The sequence below is a fragment of the Dermochelys coriacea genome, chromosome 3, assembly GCF_009764565.3.
Source record: "Dermochelys coriacea isolate rDerCor1 chromosome 3, rDerCor1.pri.v4, whole genome shotgun sequence".
Lineage (NCBI taxonomy): Eukaryota > Metazoa > Chordata > Testudines > Dermochelyidae > Dermochelys > Dermochelys coriacea.
In genome coordinates this window covers 196,340,240-196,356,189 of record NC_050070.1, presented here as the reverse complement: position 1 = coordinate 196,356,189, position 15,950 = coordinate 196,340,240, and the positions used below count along the sequence as shown (strand labels likewise).

Here is a 15,950-nt window from a genome sequence, read left to right as displayed (position 1 = left end):
ATCACACTTGAAAAGAATGAAGTGCAAGCTAAATAAACAATGATAATGAATGCATTTTTTTCAGGGGTGGTCCTTTTGGAAAATGTTAACCACATTAAAGTGGGCGGTTATTGAAATGTGCAATTAATTTGAAGTTAATAAAAGTTGAAGCTGTCATTCACCTGAGCAGGTGGTGGAAGAACCTTCTTGCATATCTGCTGATTGGGTCTCTGTATTCCAACACAGTCGTATCCAACAGGTGTCTTGTTGGAGTATAAAAGGCTCCAAGGCTTGCTTCAAGCTGTGCTGTGGAGTTCAAACACAGCAGCAATGAAACAAGTGAAACGGCTTCAATTACAACAGGGTGCTCATGTTTGCAGTCTGTCAGGTTTCTCAAACACAGATGAAATATGAGCTTGTCACAGGAAAGATGAAATTAAAATATGACAGCTGGTACAAAAGCAAACCTGTGTATAAACTTTCACATGGTGTAGCGTTGACAAAGACTTTGAGCGACAAAAAGCTGTCAAAAGTTAAGTAATCTATAAGGAACCAACCTTTTGCCAGATATGCATAATTAAAACAGTGACTCATAAGAACAATACAGTTTGAACAAGTTCGTCAGTAAAAATCAACTCCCAATTAACTTAACTTTTCTCTTTCCTACTAAAGAAAGAATAACAAGGCTCACCTTTTCAGGGCTCACCACTGTGCGTTTGATCACTAGGTGGTCACCATAGTCAAGGGAGTTACACTGGTTTAAAATGATTTGTAAGGGAGAAGAAAATGAGCTCCTTCTTCAGAAGAAGAATTTTTTATGAGTCCCCCTTTCTTGACAATGGCACTTTGGCTTTTTATATTTTTTAACATAAAATTTATTTTTCTTCCATTATTTGTAATTATTTAAAGTGTTTGTGTCCTAAGTGTCTTGGTGGGGGTACTTTAATGATGAGTAACATTAACGTCGTTATATGATGTGATTGTTGTCTATGAGCCAGTGCGAGGTATATGTTCCTAAGTATAGGGCAAATTGATTGATGAAAGTCTTCATCTTTCTCAAATCACTAAAAGAATTTGCTACACTGGGACAGATTCTCCTCTCAAGGTGGATTTGCAAACCCCATTATTGTTAGGTGGAGTTGTGCGTGCACATTAAAACAGTATACCTGACCCCTTGTCTCATTAGGCAGACGAAATCTCATTGATTTACTGCTATTAACATTTGTTTTAACTAGCCATTTCTGTATTTAGTGATAATGGTTCTTCAGTTCTAAGCATAGTTACATTTTATTTCATTAGGTTTGACAGCACTAAATGCTCCAATAATACAGCCTTATAAACATAGACAAAGTGTTAATAAATTAGGTTTTGCATTATCTTAAATCTAAACAGTAAGATAAAATGAACCTTAAAGGTATTTTCTTTCAAAGCAGCAGTCAATTTAGATTAAAATTGAATGTAGCAATGCTATTGCAAAACCAAGCCATACTCTCTTGCTGTTGCTGTTTTCTTGACAGCATGTTTTGCACTTGTGAAATGTGCCAACCTAGATGGAATATGGGTAACTACTAGCACAGTTATAGGTTCATTAGATAGCCCAGCTTGATGTTGAAGGCAGAAATAATGATCTCAAAGATAACCGCCATACTGCTACAAATAAAAGGGCTCACTGGGTTCCACTAATAAAAAGGAAACAAATTACCATGTCAAATTTGTTAGATTCATATAGAATAAATCCAGGATGGAATAAAATTCTGGCTGTCGTAAGACAGCATTAGGCAGCTGCATGGGGAGAAAATACACAGACATCTATTTAGAATGTGCATATTTTTATAACAGTTTCAAGAATAGCCTATTTTTTTCCACTGGTTACTTTAAAAGTGTGTTCTATTAAGACAAGATTTTACTGCTGTACATTTGGAGGTTACGGTAATCTGACTCACATCTCATGCTGTAAAACAGGGATGGCCAACTGATGGTTTGAGAGCAAGATGGGCAGCTTACAATTTTAATAAGATCTATAGCGCACCACATCCACTAGCACCAGCCTTTCTTCCCATAAAAGATAAACCTGGTATGCAGCTGTATTCTTGCTGGGCCATGGCATGACACCTTGTCACTCAACTGTTGCACTCTAAATTTTGGAGTCTACTGCATTCCAGTGCACAATTCAGTGGGAAGCCATCACACCAGGGTCCAGAAGAGATGAGGCTGAGCCTTGAATTCATCCTTTCGTGTGGGGGATGTCAGGAGTCACTACAGGGGACAGGGAGATTACAGTGAGTGGAGGTGTAGTGGTCCTATGGTTTGCAGGAGATTCAGGGAGTGTGGAAAGACAATGGATGTTGCATTGAAAGACGGTTCTTTTTGCATATACCCCCAAATTGAACTAAATACTTCTGTCCCATCCCCACGACAACGCTCTTTTTTAATTTGGTGCCGGTTCTAAATATTGATATAAAATAAATATTTGACTTCTGTATTGGCCAACATTAGTCACTGATTTTCAATGTACGATATAGATATATAGATAGATATATAAAATTACTGTATCATATAGTTTCATATACATATCACAAAGATGACATAGATCATACAATATATATTTATGCATGTGTATATATTATGTAATATATGTATTATTACACCTTCCTTACTATTAATATGAATTAAAATGCAATTTATATGTGTGTGCATAATCTTATTAGAATATCTGTATAATGATGACATTTAATGACTATATAATGATGACATCTGATTGTAGAATAGCAAAGCATAATTCTGACTAGTCAGGACCTACTAAATACTGATCCTTCTTTTTAAAGCCAATATGTATTATCAAAATCATTCAAGTATAGATTTTAAAATATAAAGTATAAACATTTATGAAATACAACCAAACTCTGACCTTCTCTCTCTGGTGTCAGCTTTTGTCTAAGAAGGTGATTTACAATGGCACTCATGCTTATGAAACACTGATGACCCATTGTGTCCCAGTTCATGCTGCTCAGGACACTAATCGCCTCATATATCTCATCATACCGAACATACTGGTGGATGATTTCCACAAGGCCCAGCCGTCCTCTTGTGATGGCACCTGTCACAGGAAATATTAAAGCCAAGGATAGCACCATAACACTGTAGATCAATAATTCTCTATTTTTCAGCAGTTACAAATATTGTTCCTTATTAATTCAGATTTTAATAAGTAAATGAGTTTTATATTTAAATATTATATAGTACATTTGTACAGCACCTTTTATCTAACATATCTAGCCTCAATATGCTTTACATTGTGCCGAAAACCAAACAGTGAAATGCATCCATGTATGGGGTGGGGAATATGGCATATGCTTACCAGCAATAGCAACACTACATAACAGTTTATATTATTTGTTTATTTTAAATTATTTATAGGTTTTTAGATGGTGCTCATCACCATAGTACCTGGACTCCTCACATATGTTAATAAATTAATTTTCACAATGCCTCTTCCAGGTAAAGAGGTACTATTAGAGAAGACAGAAAGCAAAGAATAGCATAAAGTTTAGAGAAAGAGTTTCTTGACAACTTAAGTGAGTGCTTCTTGGTCCAGCTAGTTCTAGAGCACACAAGAGGAAAGGCTATTATCAGCTTAGTCTTAAGTAACACAGAGGAGTTAATTCAAGAAGCAACAGTTGCTGAGCTACTAAGTAATAGTGACCACAATATAATTAGGAAAAAGAAAAGGAGGACTTGTGGCACCTTAGAGTCTAACAAATTTATTTGACCATAAGCTTTCATGAGCTACAGCCCACTTCATCTGATGAAGTGAGCTGTAGCTCACGAAAGCTTATGCTCAAATAAATTTGTTAGTCTCTAAGGTGCCACAAGTCCTCCTTTTCTTTTTGCGGATACAGACTAACATGGCTGCTACTTTGAAACCTGTCATTATGCAAGGCAATATAATTATGTTCATCATCATCCTAGGAGGAGGTAAAGAACCAAAAGGTTACACACAGTGATAATAAACTAGAAAGGGAGAATTCAATCAAATAAGATGGCTAGTCAAAAAGCCCCTAAAATCAAAAATAAAGGAAATAAAATCCTTACAGGTGGCATGGATATTACTTAAAAACAGCACTAGAGACTCAGAAGGCATGCATTCCACCAAACGAGGAAACTAGAAAGGTAAAGAGCAAGCCAATGGCAAGGTTCAGGAGGCTATGTGAACAAACAGAAATCATTCAAAATTTGGAAATCTGAACCTAGTGAAGCCAGTAAACAGGGGCACAAATGACAGCAGGCAAATATATAAGAGGGAAATTAGAAGTGACCAAATGGATTTTGAAGAGCAAATCGCTAGAAGTATAAAAACAAACAACAAGACTTTTAAAAAAAAGTAAATTGGAAGCAGGAAGCCTGCAGGTACTTTACCTCCCCCTATGATGTTGAACCAAACTGCAGTGTCTGAAGAGGAGGTGTTGGAACAAACCAGTAATTTAAAAAGCAGTACGTCACCAGGACAAGATGGTATAAATCTAGCAGTTCTGAAGGAGCTTAAGTGTGAAGTGGCTGAGCTGCTAACAAAAATATGCAGTCTCTCAATAAAACATCCATTGATCCAGAAGATTGGAGAGTAGTAGCTGCTGTATCTGTATTTTTAAACAGCTATAGAAGTGATATGGGAGATTACAGTCCTGGAAGCCATACATCTGTACGTGGTCAGCTGATTAAAATGATAATTAAAAATAAAATAATAAATGCCTAAACCATCACGAGATGATAGGGTCTAACCAACACAGTTTCTGCAGAGGAAAATCATGTTTCTCTAATATATTAGAGTTCTTTAAACATGTTAATAAAAGAGTGGATAAAGAGAATCAGTAACAATTTTTTTAGATTTCAGAGTAGCAGTCATGTTAATCTGTATTCGCAAAAAGAAAAGGAGTACTTGTGACACCTTAGAGACTAGCAAATTTATTTGAGCATAAGCTTTCATGAGCTACACCTCACTTCATCGGATGCATTCAGTGGAAAATACAGTGGGGAGAGTTATATACATAGAGAACATGAAACAATGGGTGTTACCATACACACTGTAACCAGAGTGATCACTTAAGGTGAGCTATTACCAGCAGGAGAGCGGGGATGGGGGGGAACCCTTCTGTAGTGATAATCAAGGTGGGCCATTTCCAGCAGTTGACAAGAACGTCTGAGGAACAGTGGGAGGATGGGGTGGGGGATAAACATGGGGAAATAGTTTTACTTTGTGTAATGACCCATCCACTCCCAGTCTCTATTCAAGCCTAAGTTAATTGTATCCAGTTTGCAAATTAATTCCAATTCAGCCGTCTCTCCTTGGAGTCTGTTTTTGAAGTTTTTTTGTTGAAGAATTGCCACTTTTAGGTCTGTAATCGAGTGACCAGAGAGATTGAAGTGTTCTCCAACTGGTTTTTGAATGTTATAATTCTTGATGTCTGATTTGTGTCCATTTATTCTTTTACATAGAGACTGTCCAGTTTGGCCAATGTACATTGCAGAGGGGCATTGCTGGCACATGATGGCATATACCACATTGATAGATGTGCAGGTAAACAAGCTTCTGATAGTGTGGCTGATGTGATTAGGCCCTATGATGGTGTCCCCTGAATAGATATGTGGACACAGTTGGCAACGGGCTTTGTTGCAAGGATAGGTTCTGGGTTAGTGGTTCTGTTGTGTGGTGTGTGGTTGCTGGTGAGTACTTACTTCAGGTTGGGGGGCTGTCTGTAAGCAAGGACTGGCCTGTCTCCCAAGATCTGTGAGAGTGATGGGTCGTCCTTCAGGATAGGTTGTAGATCCTTGATGATGCGTTGGAGAGGTTTTAGTTGGGGGCTGAAGGTGATGGCTAGTGGCGTTCTGTTATTTTCTTTGTTGGGCTTGTCCTGTAGTAAGACTTTCAAAAGGTCTTTGACAAGGTTCCCTCACAAGAGGCTATGAAGCTAACTAGTCATGGAGTGAGAAGGAAATACTGTCATGGATCAAAAACCAGGTAGGAGACAGAAAGCAAAGAATAGGATTAAATGGTCAAGAGGATGGAAAACTACTTTAGGTACTGGCTGCTCAAATCCAACCATTAAAAACAGCATCATCAGCTTTCCATCTTAGCAATTCTGAAGCGAAGAAGATGGTGAATGTAAACTTCTGTGGCAAGGCAATCACTCACGATGCGAACCCCTGCTATCTAGGAGTCACCCTCAATTGCAGCCTTACCTATCAACAACCTCTGAAGCGGGTGAGTCATAAAACAAAGTGTTGCACCAATATCATCCAAAAAGTTGGCAGGATCTAGCTGGAGTTGTGATATTCGAATGCTATGAACGGCAACGCTGGTTTAGTTTATTCCACAGCCGAGTACTGTGCATTTGTTTGGGAAAGAAGCTCACACATGAGTCTCACTGATATCCAGATAAGTGGGGCTATGAGACCTGTAACTGGCACCATGAAGTCCAATCCACTGCTTTGGTATCAGTCCTTGATAACATCCCTCCTCCACCATCCGGTGAGAGATGGCTACATTGTGTGAGTACAAGAAAACTCTCTGTAACCAAAAGCTCTGACGCCATGACAACCTTGTTCTCCCTCCTCACACTCGCTCTAAGTCCCACGACCATTCTGAGTAGTTGGAGAAGCCAACTTCAAATCCATAAGACACCTGGTGGAGGAAATGGGCAGGCTCTGACGTAACTCTACACAAGCTTTCCAAATATAAATATTCCTTTGTGGGTTAATTTATTACAAAAGTCACACAACCATAATCCAGAATCAAATCCCAACAGTCTGTCAACACACCAAGTAAAGCTCCAGCACCTTTCACTGCACTCAGGCTCTCAGGTACGGCTCCAGCATCTCTCACCATGCCTCGTCCCAGCCCTTCTTGCTGTGGTATTCTCTGCCCTGGTTCATTCTCAGGTCTGGCTCTAGTTCCTGGCTGGAGACAACAGCAGTCTCATCCATTCCCCAGCCGTCAGTCCTCTCTGACCCTCGGGCTTCAGCTGTCTGGCTCAGAGAGCCAGCAGGCATCTTCCTTTTCAGCCCTCTCTGGAGGTGACTTTCTGTGAAAAATTGTAGGTAATCCCTTGACTGCTTCACTGTCTTCTTTTTTCATCAGCCTGATCTGGCGCTACTGCTCACTAGGGAACTGTTACTTCTCCCTCCTTCAGGGGAAATCTCTCCCCTGAAGCTCTGAGCTCAGCTCTGCTCTTGTTCTGAGCATTGATTCAGGCTCTCACTTTCTCTGGATACACCTATACTACAGAGACTATACCAGCATAGCCCCATAGTGTACACAGAAGGGGGTTTGCTGTCGGTGTAGGAATAACCAACTCCCAAACAAAGTTAGCTGTGTCAGCAGAAGCCCTCTCCAGCCGCACAGCTGCATCTACACTGGGGGTTATGTCGCATAGCTACGTGGGTCGGGGTGTGTGGGTTTTTTTCACACCCCTGACCAACATAGTGATGCTGATATAACTTTTCAGTGTAGATCAGGCCTCAGGATTCTAGATTCTGCACTCTCCTTTTACTTTGGCCTGTCTCTTATTTGTAACTCCCATGGGCAGCCCCGCACTCCTCATTATCCCAAACTAGCACTCACCTGGACTGGATCAGAAAAGCGGAGCCTGATTTCATTTAAAGGGCCAGCTATCTTTTTACAGACACCAATACCACCGCAACTTTCAATTATAGATAAGAATTGCTGAAAATCAGAGTTAACATACCTATCAAAATGAAATAAACTGACCATCATGCTCCCCACTCTAAAAGAAGATGATTTATGTATAATTCTTGTTCTCTAGAGGTTGAAATTATAATGTATCCCCAATCCCGGGTCTACACTTTTGTACATGCCCAGAATGCTCCAGCAAATAGCATTCTATATTATAATTGACTAGCCAGCTGATCACATCAATGTGGCTACCTACAGCATATATGCACCATGGCTAATATTCTCAGCTCTGTACCTCGTTTGAATACTAGGTCCAAATACTGTGTACATTTAAAACTGTTACCCTAAGACCTCAGATGTCTGGTCAGAGTTGATGGTTTCTGCCATGAAACGGTATATTTCTAAAATATCTCTGAAATCTACTAAGAGAATATATTGTCAATTTTTTCCATTTAAAGGAAAAAAGGAAACTAAATTTATTTTAAGATTATCACAGATGTTCCGAAATTGTCACAATTTTAAGAAAAACATACCAGTAGGAAAGAGAAAACTGACTCCAAGAATTGCAGTCAAAGACACAAAGGATGGCAAGGAGAGAACCTTCTTCCAGTGGAGAAGAGCAGAGACAAGCTGCAGAAAACCATATCTCACTAAACTTTCCTAAATGCAATTGTGGGTGTAGTTTGCACACGCATAGAAGAGCAAAAAAGCAAGAAAGCTGGAAAATAGGTATAGCCAGATGTCAATGACCAGCCAGTGGCTTGGAGAACCTGGTACGCCATGCCTGACTTTTCAGATAATTTGAAAGGCTTTGTTTGCTAAAGAGAATAAAACAATGCCTTTTAAAATTTTTTCAGTATTATTTAAAGAAAACACATACTTGACTATTCGATTACATTTGACACTTGAATTTATAGTATGGGTACTTTCTCTGTGTAATTGCTGTTTTTACATTGATGTAATTTATACATGCATATTTCTGGTAATGATAGTCATTCTTCATCAGTGTTTACAGTATATTTTAAAGTATTGCACAAGGTAAGAAATCTTGATGTTAATTGCGAAGGGAAGATGAAGATGTTAGTTTATATGTTAATGAAATCTAATGTAGTACACTATGTCTCTAGGACAAGCCTGGTATCATTACTGCCCTGAAACTTTATTCTTTTTGTATAGATCTGCTGATTCTAACAAAAAACCCGTAATAGCCACATTACCCTATTTACAGATATTTAGAGCCAAATACAGGGAAATTCTTGCTATAGATTCAGCAAGGTACTTATGCACAAACGTAACTTCAAACATATATGCAGGCTCAGAAACTACAATTGCATCTTTAAACTATCCTGTTATACACAGACATTGCTGATGGGAGGTTCCCAGTAGCGTGTCCTAACACAGCACATTAGCTACTCCACATATGCATAACACAGCGAGTTAATGATAGCTTTGAGTGCTGAATGTCTGTTTTTCTGTCACATGCCTCTAATGTATTTTTTTATAATTAGTATGTATATTAATTATTAATTAACAGAGGCCTAAAAAAATTGCAGATCTCAGCAACGAAGAGTGAGTAATCAGTGCAGCATTTCACCTTGTTAATGTGGCAAGCAGAAAGAAAGCTAAGAACATTGAAGCAATAGAGGACTTTATATTATGACTTGCATAGCTGACTATGTGGTGGAAAACCATGGTCTTCTGTGTAGAAGAAATTTGACAGTAATATACAGAATGAATTTTAAAATGTGATAACTTTCAACTGTGGAAGTCAACATCTTCCCATCTGGATGCTTGACTTCTCTTGGGTAGCGCGCTTCCAAGTGACCTACTTGGGAAAAAGAGGTGAAAGTCAACTCATTGCCTAATTGATTTAGGAGCAGTGCCCAGGGAGACCGTCCAATTAAGTTTACAAGCTGGCAATTAGCAGGAACGCCTCTAAGTCCCTGCACTGAGCGCCTGTTTGCCTTAATAAGAACATACATGTGCTAGAGATAGGAAGGGGAAAGCTGTGCCTTCTGGAAAGCTGTCGTGAGTAGACCTCACAAGGGAGGACTGAAGAAAAGCAAGGTAGACATGGGCAGAATGCCTTCTGTTTGACAGGTCACCAGGTAATTTAGAGGTTTATTTTTTAAATGGACAACATGCATAAAAACATCAAACAGACGCTTTCATTAGTGTTCTGCCTGGTGCTTTACATCTGCTAAGCCCTATTGGACATGGTGGAGCAGCATTATCTCATAATAAATGGCAATCTACAAACATTTTTCTTGAGTACTATTTTTGGATAACAATGACAATCTGGCCAGCTCTTTTTAAACAATAAAAATATAGCTAAATCTGACATTTTCCTGGTTGCTAAAGCCACACGGTATCAGTTTACCAATCTGTCATTACACCTTGAAGACTGTTTTATCTGAATCACTTTTAGTGTCGGCTTTCACTTTCAGAAACTATTTGCTCAATTAAAGGAGGTTTTCAGTATTTGTAACCAGTCTTGTTTTTCTCTCCAAAGAAGGATACTTGAATATCACTGAGAAACAGATACATCATGGACAGACTTGTCAAAAAACTCAGGGCTAGAACCACAAAGGTACTGAGGTGCCTAACTGCCTCTTCAAGTGCCTATGTTCAACATTCAGATGCCACCGACATTCTCAAAGCCACCACTCAGCTACCACCTAACCCACTACGTTTCTGCCACTAGGCACGTGCAAAGCTGTCTGACCCCACAGTGCTGCTGGGAGACTTAGCTCATGCCTAAGCCATGGCAGCCTTCTCAAACTAGACCTTTCCCTATCCGTCTTGCCCACAGGTCCCAATTCTGTACGTGTTCTCACAGCAAACCTGGGATAATTTTTCGGGAGAAAGGGCATAGGCTACTTAAACAATTGACCTGGCTTAGGACCTACCTCCAAGAGCTCGAGATCCCAAGTGGAGGGAGGCACATCTATGTGGCCTGTCAGACAGGTGCCTAAGGCCCAGATCAGTAGGCACTAGGCCATTAAATATTTTTATGGATCTAGGTCCTAAGCCCCACCCCTTCCCTCTGCCTTTCACTCTGGGCTAGCTTAGGCAGCTCTCCACTCAGCTTGCTGGTTGCTGAAGATCCATATCTTAGGCATGTGTCTCTCTCCACTCACTGTATAGAGAGCTAGGGTGCTTAACTCAGGGCTGAGAATTTCACTTGGCAGAAGCGTGTCTAAGAGTTAGGCACTGCAATGCCTAAGTCCCTTTGTGGATCTAGCTCCCACTGCCTCCTGACTAAAAAAATCAACTGGAGTTTGTTGTGATCTCAATAGGGATTTACATGGTAGTAAAAACATACTTACAAGGTCAATGCTAGCACCTTCGCCTTGCTGGACAAGCAGTGGGAAAAAATGCTGAAATTTCCCAGTGTCGGAACGTCCGACATGGCTCTCTGTCACAGCATTGAATTCAGAGTCAGGAGACTTACGCTTGAGTCTCCTTTCACTTACCCTGGCTTTACACTCTGGCTTTACACTCTCTTGATTTGAATGGAATCAATCCTGATTCTCCCTGGCCTGAGAGGAAAATTAGCTCCCTACAGGGCTCTATTCCTGCATCATCCCCTGACTTTCTGCATAACTTTGGAAAGTCATTTAGCATCTTTGTGCCTCAGTTTCTCCATTTGTAACCCCCAGGGGGATAATAATGCTTCTTTGCCTTTGTACAGAACTCTTGAGCTTTACAGATGAAATGTGCTATAAATGCTAATTACTTTCTACCTTGGTTCACAACTCTGAATATGTTAATTTATAGACTCTCTGCCCTAAAATATACAAAAGCATTTGCTTCTTACAAAGAGTTTTGAAGAAAGGAAATGGGGTATCACATACACTGGAGTCAGGAAGAACATTAAACAGATTCATGGTAGATATTACCACACCTCTCAACATGTCACAGCCCAAATGTGGGATGCATGGTTTTACAAACACCCATCGGGAGGGAGGGACAGACACACACACAGACAAACATCATTCATGCATCAGTGCACCAAAGCTGGAGAATTTTTCCCCCATAGCAATACCTGTTGAGGCATTGCATGCACCTGCTGCACCCCCATGCTGCTAACTGAGGGGACCACCCTGACCCTCTCAGTTACTCTAGTATATGCTAGGTTTCAGAGTAGCAGCCGTGTTAGTCTGTATTCGCAAAAAGAAAAGGAGTACTTGTGGCACCTTAGAGACTAACAAATTTATTTGAGCATACTCTTTCGTGAGCTACAGCTAACTTCATCAGATGCATCCGATGAAGTGAGTTGTAGCTCACAAAAGCTTATGCTCAAATAAATTTGTTAGTCTCTAAGGTGCCACAAGTACTCCTTTTCTTTTTTCTAGTATATGCTGTTACTCCAGTGCAGAAGGGAAGGAGGGTAGGTCATGGAGAACAACAGTTACCAAACAGGCATGTAACTGTTTTTATTCTGCGAGTTCTTGCACACATCTATTCACTTTGGGTGACTCACAAACAGTTGCAGATGGAGGAGGGTATCGGAGTCTATCTAAGCAAGGACTGCAACACCATTCTCCCAAATCTAGCATCATCTCTTGAGGTTTGGGAGAAAGCACAAGGAGCAGTGAACATATGAACTGACTCACTACCTTGCAAATGTCATGGATGCGAACGTGACCCAAAAAAGCAACTGGCAGTGCTTGTGCTCTCGTAGAGTGTGATAAAACTTTACGGTAGTGGAACCATAACGATATTGAGCACAGATGAATATATGAGGAGATCTAGGAAGAAATCCTCTGTGAAGTAACAGCTTGACCTGCATCCTGTCAGCAAAGGAGACAACTAACTGTAGAGACATTCTAAACCAGTTAGTCCTGTTCTGATAAAAGGCTAACACCCTACGAATGTTCAAAATATGAAGTTTTATCTCACCTTTGTGAGGGTTGGTAAGTATATAGGCTGATTTAGATGGAAAGCCCATACCACTTTAGTGAGAAATTTGAGGTGTGAACTTCTGCTACCCTACTGGCTGAATGCTACTTTCATTGAAGAGATGAGAAAATGAGCATGTTACTACAGGTTCAAAAGAGGGGCCCATTAAAACCACAAGAATTAAACTTAGGTCTCAGGATGGTATTGAGTCCCTAATAAGTCAGATAAGCCAATCCAAACCTTTCAAGAACCCAAGAGTCAGAGAGTTGGAAAAAACAAATCTTTCTGTTACAGGAGGATTCTGTTACGAATCCTCAGGCAATGGACAGAAAGTCTTTTTCCCTTTAGGTGAAGCAGATAATCCAGAATAAGATGAATGGGAGCCTGTGAAGTTCAGGTATCTTTCTGCTGGGACCACAGACAACCTCTTTCATTTCTTGAAGTAAGTATACCTGCTGGAGGGTTTTCTGATATTTAAAATAATATTTTTGCATTCCAAAGGAACAGACTGATTCTGGGGGAGTTAACCACTGATCATCCAAGCAGTCAGGTATCAGCCAGGAGAGCTGGGATGCAGAGTCTGGCTGTGGTCTACAAAACTATGTCCAAAACCTGAGGGAGAAGTATGGTATCAAAAGGATCACCAGGTCCGAAAATGAATGCTGATGGGGTTCGACTGGTGCTATTGAAATTAGGATGGAGTGATCATGTCTGAGCTTGCTCAAAACTCTCAGCACCATAGGGATGGGAGGAAAAGCGTACAGATGTTTCCCTTTCAAGGACAGAAAGAAGGCATCTGACATAGACCCTGTACTGTGACCGGCTCTTGAACAGAACCGGTGACACTTCCTGTTCTGTTGGGTGGTGAATAGGTCTATTTCTGGCATTCCCCATATCTGAAAAATAGACTTTGCTATGTCAGGTCTGAGGGACTGTTCATATCTTTGCTGAATGATCTGCTGAGATGGTCTGCCAGACAGTTCTGAGACTCAGGAAGATGAAATGCTTTGAGTGTAATCTTGTTCCTGATGCAGAAAGACCAGAGGTTCATTGCCTCTTGGCACGAGGATCTGACCTGTCCCTCCCTGGTTGTTTACATATAACACTGTAGCAGTGTTATCTATGCGCATTCTTACAGAAAAACCTGGGATGTGGGGAAGAAACACTGGAAAGGCCAGGCAGATAGGTCAAAGTTCTTGAACACTGATGTGGAGAGAGAGATCCTAATATGACCAGATATCTTGAGTCTGAAAGGCCTCTAAACGAGCTCCCCGCCAACTGAGAGATGAAGCCTCTGTGACTATGGTCATGGAGGACAGGGTTTGGGCAAAAGGAACCCCATTGCATACACTGGCTGGATCCATCTCCCAGTCCAGGGATTACATGCAGGTATGTGAATCAGCAAGTCCAGCGAAGGATGAGAGAGATGGTAGTCAGACTTCAACCACCTCTGCATGACTCTAAGGTGAAGTCTGATGTGCTGAGTCACGTATGTACAAGATGCCATGTGATTTAGACGTTTCAGACAATTCTTCACTGTCATACGAGGATATGCACTGAAGTCTTTGCATATGTCCAATATTGCCTGAAACCTGGCCTGCGGAAAAGACACTCTTGCTTTGGTTGAGTTGAGAACAGTTCCTATTAATTTTATTTGCTGTACAGGGAGAAGAAATGACACACCCTTGTTGATCAACAGGCCCAATGAGCAAAAGAGGGACTGGAGCTTCTCAATGGCTACTATTACTTGCTGTCTGGACCAACCTTAAACTAACGAATTGTCCAGATACGGGGTACTCCTGGACCCTGGCCATCCTGAGATGTGCCACAACCACTGACTTGCACTTCTTGAAGACTTTGAGGGACTGAGGACAGGTCAAAGGAGAGGACTGTAGTCTGATAATGAATATCTGCTACAACAAATCTTAAGAAGCTCCTGTGGCTCTGGTGAATTGGCCACATGGAAATAGGCATCCTTTAAGGTCAAGGGAAGCAAGCCAGATATTGGGGTCTAGGGATGGGATAACAGATGCTAGCATTACCATATGAAACTTTATCTTCTTTACGTATCTGTTGATGTTTCGCAGGCCTTGTTTGGACTGTGGAAGGAGAAAATAATGGAAACAGAATCTATTCCCCCAAGTCCTTTGTTACCCCTAATTGTAACAGAGACTGACCTTCTTGAATTAGTACAGTATTGTGAGAATGGTCCCTGAAAAGAGTGGGGAAGAGGCTGGAGGGGGGAATGGGGTGAATTGCTGAGTATATCCCAGTTGAACCATGCTTAGAACCTATCAATCTGTTGTAATGTGGGTCCCAGCAACCTGTGGGACTACCTTCTGCCAAAGAAAGAGGAATTTAGAGTGAGCAGTTCACTGGCCTCGACTAAGGAGTCAAATAGACTTAGATGTTATGGATTTTTTTGGAGGTAGCAGAAGGTGGCAGGAAGAGGTCTGTTCCTCTGAGACTTATAGCATCTCCTGGACTGAACCAGCTGCCTTATCAGGCTGAACGGGTACCTTTGCTGCAGGCAGAATTGCTTTCTCTTAGGGCCTGGAGTACAAATGGCCAAAAGACATGAGGGTTACCCTAGAATCCTTAAGAGAATGCAAAGCTTCATCTGCCTTCTCAGGAAGTAAATCTGGGCCCTCAAAGGGCAAGTCCTCAATTGGACTTCAATGTCAGATGACTGCAGCCAAGAAGCACGATGCATAGTGACTACTGTTGCTGTCACTTGAGCTGCTGAATCTGCCTCATGCAATGCAGCCTGTAAAGATGATCTTGCTCCCAGACTTTCACTTACAAGAGCTTTCACATACAAGAGCTCTGAACTCCTCCTTAGCATCATCTGGCCAGTTCTCTACAAATTTCATCATCATGATGCTGCCAAGTCTGGTGATGCTTTCTGAGACAGAGTTGAGTCACGATCCCCATGTAGCAAGTGGCTGGATTCCAAATGGGGGATACAAAGCTGCTTCCATCAGGATATCTCAAAGTCAAACTTCCCTCAGTTTCTTAGTCATGGTCTTAAACCCCTTAGAGACGGGGGTCCTTCTCCCAAACACTTTATAAAGAGCAAGAGTGAGAATCTCTGACAGGCATAGACTTGTTATAGCCAGAACAGTGCTTAAATCCCAGAGATTTAGGCAAATTCCAATACCGAGCTAAATGCTTGAAGAAAAATAAGATAAAAACCAAGAATTTTTCATAAACGAGTACCACTGACTAAGACTATAACTACAACTATATTACTTACAATACAAAACTCGAGAAAAACTATTTCTAAAGAGAGAACAGGAAAGAGCGTGAGAAGTTCACACACACATTCTGACTACCGACCAAGGGGGGTGAAAAGGAAGTGAGGGGGATTAGGACAGCC

The 15,950-nt window shown here is 40.9% G+C and overlaps 1 protein-coding gene across 5 annotated transcripts in view; it reads right to left on the bottom strand.

Moving 5' to 3' along the window:
* The window catches only part of LOC119853343 (WD repeat containing planar cell polarity effector), a 256,988-nt gene that overhangs the window by 109,298 nt on the left and 131,740 nt on the right, over nucleotides 1-15,950 (bottom strand). For all 5 annotated transcript variants that reach the window (XM_043512042.1, XM_038396310.2, XM_043512045.1 and 2 more), the window contains 2 exons: nucleotides 2,888-3,076; nucleotides 162-285 (listed from right to left, as the gene is read on the bottom strand). In XM_043512042.1, the coding sequence (XP_043367977.1) occupies nucleotides 162-285; nucleotides 2,888-3,076 (313 nt within the window). The remainder of the gene's footprint in view (nucleotides 1-161; nucleotides 286-2,887; nucleotides 3,077-15,950) is intronic.